We start from the raw sequence: 12,419 nt of genomic DNA, 5'->3' as shown, positions 1-12,419 counted from the left end.
CTAGGCAGAGCTCAATTCCAATCATGGGACCTACCAAGCAGATGTTTAATAACTATTTCTTTCTCTTCTCTTTTCCAGTGTTTCAATTTAACCAGACTCAAGTCTGAAAATTAAATGAGGAAATTGGGAGAGGGTTGACAGAGAAACTGTAAGAAGAGAAATTTAGAAAACAAGTACTTATGAATTAAAAAAAATCAAAATCATATGGCAAGGGTATATAGTATGCACTGAATACCAGATGTGTTCTTGGAAGTTTTTATATATCAATTCTGATTTCTTAAACTGAATTGTATTTAACAAAGTCAATGGTAAAACTCCCCAACCTATGAGACCATAATTAAGGCATCACTATGCATAAAGTTCCCAAGGTACTCCTTTCCCATTATCATAAAAATAATTTATACACCTAGTAAAACTTAGTACAAGTAACCAATATTCTTTAACAGGCAGGGGAATAGTGAGTTCAAGAATGTCATGGGGCACCTGGGTGGTTCAGCTGGTTAAGCGTCCGACTCTTAATTTTGGCTCAGGTCATGATCTCACAGTTCGTGAGATTGAGCTCCATGTCAGGCTCCATGCTCACAGCACACAGCCTGCTTGGGAGTCTCTCTCTGACCCTCCCCCGCTCATTCTCTCTCAAAAAACCCAAACAAAACAATGTCACAACAAACTCAGATAACATCCAAGTTTCTCTTACCGTGACTACTACCGTTGACTTTAAGCAAGCTGAAACAGTAGTGGGCGCACTGGGGCCCATTGGCTAATCCTTGGAGCATTTTCAAATAAGGAATGTAAATCGTTGGAGGCAACAGGTCACCCATTTGCCTAACAAACTTTGACAAGACGACCTGAAATAGGGAAAAATCAATAGTTTACATAGCATGGACTAACTAGTGAAGACTACATATGAACTAAAACTAAGTGCACTGATTTAATGCCTCAAAGATAAAATAATTTGGTATTCTACTCATGAAAAATTATTTTTTCAAGATTGTCACTAGCAACTTAATCAATTATAGAATTTTCTGTGAACAAAAAGCACATTTGTTTCAAAACATCTCAATGCCACAGGACATAAGGCTACTCACATTTTAAATATGTAAAACAATCGAAGAAATTTACTCCTCTAAAATAAACCAGCAAAGTCAAATATACTTGGAACCCACGGTTCCTGAATCCCAGTCAAATTTAGTATGAAGACCTAGGAACCTGAAAGAATTTTGGAGGGTAGCCTAAAAATACCGTTTTGTGTTCTGGCTAATACCACATTCCCACATTCCTGTTCTGTAAATCCACTTCTTGGTTTTCCCTTTTATCTTTGCTTATTCCTTAAATCTATTAACAAATAAAAATGCTATTCAGACACTCAGTCTCATTGGTTGGATTTGAGAACTGAAAATGTTACTGGTCTCTAGAAGTTATTGTTAGATCTATTAGAACAGTGATTTTTCTAATGATGGAGAAAATTATCCTTATTTTTAAGAGATAGTCACTTATCCAGTAAAAGGTGAAACGTCATGCTGTCTATAAGTTACTTTCATGTACTCCAGAAAAATAAAAGTAGTAAAAATAACAGCAGTGGATGAAGCAAACGAGGCAAAATGTTAACAGCTGTTAAATTAAGATGTTGGGTGTTCACTATAATTATTCTCTCTTCCATGTTTCAAATATTTCATAATATAAGGATTGTTTTAATCTTCAAAAATTTTAATCACTCCTTCTCCAAGACATTTTTGTAAATGGGGAGAAAAGTGAAACAATAAATGTAACAAATGCAGTAAAAAGAAAAGGTGTGTGATCTCAGCCTCTAGCATAACTAAAAATTATTCAACATGAAAGAATCCAGAATAGGAAATCCCAAAAGATGAAGATCGATACTGCAATCCATCTTATTTGCTACTGTGTATCATACTTTAGTTAATATAGGACAGAAAATGGACTTTTTCCTACATTTTTTACTGATTCATTGTCATCAATTCTAACTTCTCAGCCTTTCCTTTTAGTACCTACACCTATCCTAACCTCCCTAACTTGTTAAGAATGGTGTATAATGGGTTATTGTCATGCCTACTGGGGACAAACTAATAAATAAATACCAGTAACATTCAAGCAAGTGACACATAGAAAGACTAGACACCTTTCTACGATTGGACATGTAGCTAATATGTTACATAAGACTGACTACATAAACTCCAAAATGATCAGAACTTAAATTTAACACTTTCAAATTTCAAAAAGGAAAAAAGTGCAAATTTCTAAAGGTTACACAAGTAGTCATTTGTGTTAACAGCAATTAGGAATTAACATTTCTTCACGGTTCAAGACTCCCACTTACACCAAGGCAGAAAAACAGAAAAACTAAGAGCTTACCTGGCGTTGAGGGGGTCGCTGATGAGCCACCCCAAGGTAAGAACCTATGATAGTGGAAGTCTGAAGAGGCTCTGAGGGACACCAATATTCCAGAGCAAGCTCCAGATTAAAAGGGTTCTTTTTATATAGCTCACCAATCTGCAAAGAATAAGCAGACACTGGGTGAAAATGCCTCTCACTCAAAAATTACCTTGAATTGAAAATTTACATTTTTATGGAACTCAATTATTTAAGATCTTACAGCTGAACTTTCCCAAAGTTAGGGAGTAAATAATGGAAGGAGGGAGAGATGACCATGCATCCAATGTAATGGCTTACCAAGAGCATTAAGTGTTCCAGATCCCTTCTAAGTGAAATGGGAGGTTCATTACCCATCTGCATACTCATGTGAATCATTCGAGCATCTTCATCTGCCCGATTCCTCAACTGTTTTACCTATTAAATGCATTGCATACAGTTTAATAGGGAAATTTATTATATGGGTTAATAATACTGAAAACAGGAAACCAGCCAACTGTCTAAAAGTGATTACACAAAAGAAAACCTGTTATAACATCTATTCCACTTTAATGACATAACAAAATATACTAGGAATTTTAGTATGATATCACCATCCATAATTTATATCTTAAAACTTCAATGCATTTTCCACTACAGAGAAAGTGAGTTTAACAACAGTGTTTCTGAACGGGAACGTTACTACGTTTTCGACAGGACATTTCTTCACTGGGCTGCATCATCCTGACCACTGCAGCACAGTTTAGCACCCCTGAGCTACCTCCTGGCTATCAACAACTCCACCACAGATATTATAACAAGCAACACTGGTGGCATTCATTTCCCCAGCATGCTCTGAACACTATTATTGCCCTGGCTGAGAACCATTACCTTATAAACATTCATGTGAACTGGGGCGCCTGGGTGGCTCAGTCGGTTGAGCGTCCGACTTCGGCTCAGGTCATGAGCTCACAGCTCTTGAGGTCGAGCCCAGCATCGGGCTCTGTGCTGACAGCTCAGAGCCTGGAGCCTGCTTTGGATTTTGTGTCTCCCTCTCTCTCTGCCCCTCCCCTGCTCATGTTCGCTCTCTCTGTCCCAAAAATAAGTAAACGTTAAATAAAAAAATTTTTTAATAAAATAAAAGGCGGGGGGGGCGCCTGGGTGGCTCAGTCAGTTAAGCGTCCTACTTTGGCTCAGGTCATGATCTCACAGTTCATGGGTTTGAGGCCATTGGGCTCTGGACTGGCAGCTGGGAGCCTGGAGCCTGTTTCAGATTCTGTGTCTCCCTCTCTCTCTGCCCTTTCCCAACTTGTTCTTTCTCTCTATCAAAAATAAATAAACATTAAAAAAAAAAAAAAAGCTAGACAAACCCACAATTACAGGTGAGGATTTCAACACTCCTCTCTCATTATTTTTTAATATTTAGTTATTTTTGAGAGAGAGAGACAGAGCACAAGCAGGGGAGGGGCAGAGAGAGAGGGAGACACAGAATCCAAAGCAGGTTCCAGGCTCCAAGCTGTCAGCAAGAGCCCAACGCAGCGCTTGAACTCACGAGCTAGGAGATCATGAGCTGAGCTGAAGTCAGAAGCCCAACCAACTGAGCCACCCAGGCGCCTCCCTCTCTCATTATTCAATAGAACGAGTATGTGAAATTAGTAAGGACGTCGAAGACTTAAACACTATTAGCAACTTTACCTAACTGGCATTTACGGAATACTCCACATAACAGCAACAGAATATACATTCCTTTCATGTGCACACAGGACATTTTCCAAGTTGACCATATTCTCAAACGTAAAACAAACCTCAGCAAATTTAAGATAACTGAAATCCTATAAAGTATGTTCTCTGACCACAACTAAAATAACCTAGAAACCAGTTGCAGAGAGACACCTAGAAGCTCCCAAATATCTGGAAATTAAACAATGCCACTTTTAAATAACTCATCGATCAAAGAAGCCTCAAGGAAAATTACAATACATATTAAATTGAACAAAAAAGAAAGCAACATATCAAAATTTATGTGACACAGCCTAAAGCAGTAATTAAGAGATAAGTGTTCTAGAGAAACTGAAATGAGAAGCGAAAATTAAACCCAAAGCAAAAGGGAGAAAAAAATAAAGAGCAGAAATCAATGATAGCAAAACAAAGTAAAAGAAAATCAAGGAGGGGCGTCTGGGTGGCTTAAGTGGGTTAAGCGTCCGACCCTTGATTTCAGCTCAGGTCATGATCTCATAGTTTGTGAGTTCGAGCCCCACATTGGGCTCTGTGCTGACAGCACAGGATCCTCTCTCCTTCTCTCTCTGCCCCTCCCTCCCCGTCTCAACAATAAACAATAAAACATTAAAAAAAAAAAAAAAAAGAAAAGAAAAGAAAATCAATGAGGCCAAAAGGTGGTTCTTTGGAAAGATCAATAAAATTGATAAGCCTCTAGCCAGGCTAATTAAGAAACAAAAAGATACAAACTATCAAAATTAAGAATAAGAAAGGAAACATCATTACAGAACCTATATACATAAACAGTATAATAAAGGAGTATTAGGAATAACTTTAATGTCAATCAATCTGAACGAAAAGGACAAATTCACTGACAGATACAAACCAGTTTGTTCAAGAAGAGACAGATAACCTAAATACTCCTGTATCAAAAAAAACCTTCCAGTATCCCCAATTGTGTGAACTGTTTACCCTATTCGAACCACTGATTATCTTTCCATAATCAAAGTCGTATCTGGACTACTGATTAGGAAAAACTCTAAGTCTTAAGCTTTCTAAGGCTTCATTTCTACAAATGTAAAATGAAAGGATTAGCAGGCTTCTTCCTATTCCAAAATTCTGTGGTGTTAATCTATCAAGTCCTCCAAGGTTACTGAGGGTTCAGGTTATCTGTTAAAGTATTCCTTGAATGGGGCACCCGGGTGGCACAGTCGGTCAAACATCCAGAGTCTTGATTTCAGCTCAGGTCATGATCTCACAGTTCATGAGACTGAGCCCCATGTCAGGCTTGGGATCCTCTATCTCCCTCTCTCTCTGTCCATCCCCTGCTCATGCATACACGTGCTCCCTCCCTCTCTCTCTCTCAAAATAAATAAACTTAAAAAACGTTCTTCCAAGTATTCCTTGACTATTCTAGTCCTAAGGGAGCTATCCTTAGCCTATATAAATTCATAGTAGTTCACTATCTATACCTCTCCAACTAGATTCTAAATTCTTTGCTGATAACGAATGAGTCTCCTACTTACTGGTCTTCTTCACAACACCTAGAATACATAGCACCTGGCACACAGAAGAAACTCAACAAACACTTAATTCGTTAAATAATGAATAAGCAATGCACTCCTTGTTTGTTGCCATTTGAGGTACCTTTTCCATTTGCCTTATGTGTTTCAGGAGGTATGGTACCAAAACCACACAATATTACAAATGTAGGTACTCTGGGGTGCTTTTTTATGTTTTATTTTATTTATTTATTTTAATATTTGTTAATTTATTTTGAGAAACAGAGAGAGCTCAAGCAGGGGAGGGGCAGAGAGAGAGGGAGACAGAGAATCCCAAGCAGGTTCTGCGCTGCCAGCATGGAGACCAACATGGGGTTTGAGCCCACGAACTGTGAGATCATGACCTTAGCTGAAGGCAAGAGTCAGACGCTTAACCAAATGAGCCAGCCAGGAGGCCCTGGAGTGCTTTTTAAAATACACACATAAAAAGTGAATTCATAGGGCTTTACTCCCTCATTTACTTCCTGCCCCCACTTTGATGGCTTTCTTGGCACAATACTGCACAAAACACACACACTCTCAAGAAACCATCTGACATGGCTCATAGTTATAGATCATACTGATAGCTTGAATTCTTTATTCAAAAGTAGCCTTTGCATTACTTGTAAGCAAGCAGAAGCCCATTTATATACTAATTAAGAGTCTAAACAATTATCTATAAAACTGGAAATTTTCCACTATGGCTCTTCCAAATCATATGTAAAAATATATCAATAAGGCAAACCTAAGCACTGATCCCTGGGATAGCATGGTATTAATACTTTTCTACCCATAGTGATTTAACTATTACTTTCTCCTTATTAACTATTCTCAGTGTCAAATATATTGTTCTTTTAAGCTTATTCTCAGTTAACAGGTCTTATTTCATTTTCATGAGTTACTAATTCAAAAGCTGTAACACAACTATTGTCAAATTACGGTCTGCAGTAAAATATTTTACTAGTTTCTCAAACATAAAGTTAGCTAATTGATCGGTTCTATTATTTCTTAAAAATCTTCTACTACTTTTTACTCATCCTATATTATTACACATACCTTCATTGGCATGAGTGCAAGGAAATCTGTGATGAGATTATGGATTCTACGAATATAAAATTCCTCCTGATAGAAGTTTTCTGACACCACCACGGATTCAGTGAGAAACAGGAAAACATTGTCAGCAATTGCAAGCTCTGCCATTGTTTCATCTGCTTCTGTGAATTCAGCCAGAGCTAGAAATATATTTTAAAAAACAGCACATGGAGAAAAAGTTATTAAACTAGACTATAGTATTTCATAATATTCTGCTGATATTTCAAAATTCAGGTTATCTTCTCAACCTTCAAGCATGTCTATGTTAAAACTAAGACTGTACCCACCGTAACTGACTCACAAACTCAAAAGAGCTACTGAAAAATTACATTAGAAAACCATGGGGCACCTGGGTGGCTCAGTCAGTTGAGTGTCTGACTTCGGCTCAGGTCATGATCTCGCAGTTTGTAAGTTCAGGCCCCACATCGGGCTCTGTGCTGCCAGCTCAGAGCCTGGAGCCTGGCCTGCTTTAGATTCTGTGTCTCCCTCTCTCTCTGCCCCTCCCCTGCTCATGCTCTGTCTCTGTCTTTCAAAAATGAATAAACACACACAAAAAAATTTTTTTAATAATAAAAAAAAGAAAGAAAGAAAACCATGTACTCCTATTGACAATAGCCAAAGTATGGAAAGAGCCCAAATGTCCACTAACTCATGAATGGATAAAGAAGATGTAGTGTGTATATATGTATGTGTGCATATATACACACACACACACATACGCACGTTGTATATGCATGTGTGTGTGTGTGTGTGTGTGTATATTTTTAAAACACACACACACACAAACAGAATTATTACTTGGTGATCAAAAAGAATGAAATCTTGCCATTTGCAACAATGTGAATGGAACTAGAGTGTATTATGCTAAGCGAAGTAAGTCACTGAAAGACAAAATACCATGATTTCACTCATATGTGTAGTTTAAAAAACAAAACAGATAATCATAGGGGAAGAGAAGTGAAAATAAGATAAAAAATGAGAGGGAGACAAGCCATAAGAGACTCTTAAAATACAGAGAACAAATGGAGGGTCGCTGGAGGGGGCGTTGGGTCAGGAGATGGGCTAAATGGGTGATAGGGATTAAGGAGGGCACTTGTTGGGATGAGCAATGGGCATTCAAAGTACTAAACTCTATCCCAGAAATCATTATTACACTATATGTTAACCTGGATTTAAATGATATACCAACCTTGTATTCCTGTAAGAAACAACACTTGTGAGAAAGAAGAAAAGAAGAAAAAGAAAAAGGAAACCATGTGCTCTTCTCAGTAACATGAGTGATAAATAATTTCTTCAGAGATACATGATGTAATTCTGGTATAATCAGGGAATTATTATCAAAATATTAACAAACTGATGCTTTAATCTCAATGAAATGAACTAGATCATTCAGAAAAAGTCTTCACAACTAATAAGACCAAAACCTGAACATGACCACCTAAGTAACTCTTCTAATTTGGTACCCAAGTAGCAAAACTTAAAAACTAAACCTTAACCTAAAGACAAACTGGTCTACTTGTAACTTTTTTTAGCTTTTTATTTGAAAAACTTCAAACAGGTATCTATCAATATATAGACCAATATAATGAAAACCACACACCCCATCATCTAGCTTCGATATTATCTATCCATTTACAGTTAAACTTATCTCCTCTAGATCTCCATGCATTTCCAAATTAGATGAAAGCAAATGCCAGACTATTCAATATTTCACTCATAAGTATTTCAGTATACAACTCAAAAAGATTCTTTAAAAACAAAAGAAAAATAAGTGATACATACAAATACCATTATATCTCAATATCATTAAATCTTCAAAAAATTCCTCAGTATCAAATATCCACAAAGTAATCAAATTTACAACCGCCCCATGAATGTTATAAAAGATTTTAGTTTGGATTTTTGCTTTTCGTCTTTTGTGCAATCTGTTTGCTTGAATCAGAATCCAATTAAGATCTACAGATTGCGTTTGAGTGATACCTCTGTAGTGGGCTCCTCCTGTATCTTTTCAATTTTTCCCTTGCCCTTATCTGCAGTAGAAACTAGACTTTTATCCTGTAGTTTCCACAATGGTTTGATATCCATCCCAGTGGTACAGTTAACATATTCCTCTGTCCTCTGTTTATATTAAAAGTTGGCAGTTTGATCTACAGAGACTTTACTTATGTTCAATTTTTTGGTAAAATATGTCATAGGTACCGTTATGTCCTCAAGAAATAGATTGCTATTTACTTCTTTTAAATGTACATATAAATTGCTAGGTAACCTTGTGGTAATCCGGCTTTGGATAAGAACTGCTACATAGTTTATTCTCCTTGAGCATCATACAAATCAAATACATAGTGCGCTACTCAAAGTACATTTTCTTTTTCCTTTTCTTTAAGAAAGAGAGAGTGCGAGCAGGGGAGGGACAGAGAGAGAGAAGAGAATCTTAAGCAGGTTCTGTGCTGTCGGCACATAGCCTGACGTTGGGGCTCGAACTCACAAAACTGTGAGATCATGACCTGAGCCAAAATCGAGTCAGACACTCAACTGACTGAGCAACCCAGGTATCCCTCAAAGTACCACCAATTTTCATTGCCTTGGAAGGGGTCAGGAACAGATAGAAGCCAAGAGCCTCAACCAGAGGAAAATAATGAGCTTTTATGTTTTATTTTGCATTTTGAAATAAAGCCCACCCATACCATACAAACTCCTTGAGAACAAAATAGTTGTTTTTATTTTGACTAATAATACTTATTAAGATTATAAATTAAATATTAATAATAATTATTAATTACAAACCTTCACTTGAATTCAGAAATACTGGAATTAAAACTGCATGATGATCAATTCAAGAACTATTTCTTGAAGACTATTTAGGTAATAAAGCAGCATTAATATCTGAATTCTAGCACTTTTAAAAAAAAAAATTTTTTTTTAATGTTTATTTATTTTTTAGAGAGACAGAGACAGGATGCGAGTGGGTTAGGGGCAGAGAGAGAGAAAGACACAGAATCTGAAGCAGGCTCCAGGCTCCGAGCTGTCAGTACAGAGCCCGACGCGGGGCTCAAACCCACGAGCCGTGAGATCATGACCCGAGCCGAAGTCGGATGCTTAACCGACTGACCCACCCAGGCACCCCTGAATTCTAGCACTTTTTAAAATTCAAATTTCAGAAACTTTTTTAGTTTAAAAATGTTTAATTATAGTACCCCTAATTATCAAACTTATAAAAAAATATGAACATGTAAAACTAAAGAGAAGAAGTAGCCAAAGATTTGGGACTCGAAACTAGGTATGGAATCCTAAGCCTATTCTCATCAATAGCAAACTGTAACACATTCTTCTGTACCCTTCCAGATGAGGGCAAGAGTACAGTAAATCACAATATATGAAGTTAAGTACCACATACCCACTTAAAAGTTTAAAGGATAATTTTATGCCAGACAAGTATTAAAATAAGACTTGCAAATGACTAAGAGGTATAGTTCAGAAATAGAAGTTATGCACGAATATGAATGTCTAATTAGCCATGAATTAGCTTTAATATAAAAAATACTTGCCCAGCGCGCCTGGGTGGCTCAGTCGGTTAAGCGCCTGACTTCAGCTCGGGTCATGATCTCGCAGTCGGTGAGTTCGGGCCCCACGTCAGGCTCTGTGCTGACAGCTCACAGCCTGGAGCCTCCTTCGGATTCTGTGTCTCCTTCTCTTTCTGACCCCACCCCTCCATGCTCTGTCTCTGTCTCTATCTCTCTCTCTCAAAAATGAATAAACATTAAAAAAAATTTTTGAAAAAAAATACTTGGCCAAAGAAAGACCCCCTAATACAAAAAAAAAAAAAATATGCCTTCTGCAGTCTCCTTGTGAACAGTAGGACACTAGTGAACAAAACGTTCTAGATTCACATAATTGATAAGATACTAGAATCTGTTGACACTCCACAACTAGAAAACACTGATATGGATAATCAACCTTAATAAAATCTTTCCAGATCTACCATAAAAACAAGTGACAGTTCTTTGGGCTTCAAATTACAACAAAAACATAGTTCTCGTCCTGTGAAACCACTATAGTATGAGAACTACATGAATGTCAACAGCAGAACAGGATATGCTATAGTCGGTCATAGACTATTAAATCAGACTTCCACATCCATTCTTAACTGATCCAAATATCTCCTTTCTAATGTATTTTCTTTTAAAATAATACTAGTTTTTAATTTGTGAAAAATTATTTTGTGAAACCAAGGAAGAAAACGTAAAAAAAAGAAATTATAAATTTTAATTTAAAAAATTATTGTGATACTGCCATTTCAAAATTTTACTTTTTTTTTTTTAATGTTTTATTTTTTATTTTTGAGAGAGAGACAAAGTATGAGTGGGGAGGGACAGAGAGGGAGACAGAATCCGAAGCAGGCTCCAGGCTCTGAACTGTCAGCACAGAGCCCGACGCGGGGCTCGAACTCACAAACTGTGAGATCGTGACCTGAGCCAAAGTCGGACGCTCAACTGACGGAGCCACCCAGGTGCCCCTCAAAATTTTACACTCTTAAGGGAAAAAAGAAACTAAGAGCATTGTCACTGGTTCCAAGAAAGGGAAACCATATTTCATAAAATTTCTTTTTGGGAGACCAGGACAAAAAAAGTCTGTATTTTACCACATGCCAAAGCTTCATTTAATACAACTCCAGATATCTTCCTATGCTCATGCTTATATGTCAAAGGTAACATACCACTCAAGTTGACACGTTCTTTCTCATAAGAGAGTTACCTACAATCAATTTACCTGTCACATCAGGTAGCTGAGATATTCCTCTCAGTGCCAATGCCCAGGCAAGTCGAACCGTGGCCTGCAGCCCAGGCAGTTTCCAAAGCTGTGAGTCTTGAAGGCGGGAGTGAATTGTTGCAATGTATTGTCTTTCTGTCAATAGTGGAAGCTGATGAATCATATCTGAAAACACAAAAATAGACCACTATACCAACAAGTACAGAAATCCTCACTTTTGATACATAGGAATGATGGCTAAAGATCAGGAAATCGGAGTTCAATGAATTATCAAAGAATTATGACTAACCAAAAAATAGTGTTTGTGTTCGACAAACCAAAAAATACACTGTAAAAATTCTATACAAACTAATACTGAAAGAGGCAATTGACAATAATTCTAAATTTTAACTCTTTTTTCACTGGTTTTTTATAAGTATACTATAAAAATTTCTTAAAACAGTTAAAAAGCCACTCAGTTTTTCTGCATATAAATTCTAAAATCAATGCAATTTAAAGATCAAAAAAGATAGAATTTGGGGTGCCTGGCTGGCTCGATCAGTAATGCAGGCAACTCTTGATCTCGGGGTTATGAATTCGAGGCCCCTGATGGATGTAGAGATAACTTAAAAGTAAAATCTTTAAAAAAAAAAAAAAAGAATTTTACTACATAAATAAATGCCTACATTAAAATATCAAGCAAAAACAGACCAAAACAAGAATTCAAATTGCAAACAAGCATCGACTGTGATTATAACAAATGAAATTGCTAAATAATAAGTAAGTGATTTTCTATTTACAGTTCATACTCTGGTATTTCAAACAAGCATAGGATTCTGAATTAATGTAAAATGGGAGGTTGTGAAATTGAGCCTTGAGTCAGGCTGCACGGGGGTGTGGAACCTGCTTAAGATTCTCTCTCTCCCTCTTTCTCTGCCCCTCCTCTGCTCTCTCTCT

The 12,419-nt window shown here is 37.0% G+C and overlaps 1 protein-coding gene across 2 annotated transcripts in view; it reads right to left on the bottom strand.

Moving 5' to 3' along the window:
- The window catches only part of NUP205 (nucleoporin 205), an 85,540-nt gene that overhangs the window by 57,868 nt on the left and 15,253 nt on the right, over window positions 1-12,419 (bottom strand). For both annotated transcript variants that reach the window (XR_008420169.1, XM_053896879.1), the window contains exons 7-11: window positions 11,484-11,648; window positions 6,681-6,856; window positions 2,689-2,805; window positions 2,371-2,508; window positions 698-848 (exon numbers count right to left, since the gene is read on the bottom strand). Coding sequence is in view for 1 of the 2 variants with exons in the window: in XM_053896879.1 (XP_053752854.1) it covers window positions 698-848; window positions 2,371-2,508; window positions 2,689-2,805; window positions 6,681-6,856; window positions 11,484-11,648 (747 nt within the window). In the remaining variant the exon portion in view is untranslated. The remainder of the gene's footprint in view (window positions 1-697; window positions 849-2,370; window positions 2,509-2,688; window positions 2,806-6,680; window positions 6,857-11,483; window positions 11,649-12,419) is intronic.

The sequence above is a fragment of the Panthera pardus genome, unplaced genomic scaffold, assembly GCF_024362965.1.
Source record: "Panthera pardus isolate Hobbes unplaced genomic scaffold, ASM2436296v1 HiC_scaffold_8, whole genome shotgun sequence".
NCBI classification, from domain to species: Eukaryota; Metazoa; Chordata; class Mammalia; order Carnivora; family Felidae; genus Panthera; species Panthera pardus.
The sequence above is the reverse complement of the archived record's forward strand: the minus strand, read 5'-3'. Positions and strand labels throughout refer to the sequence as shown.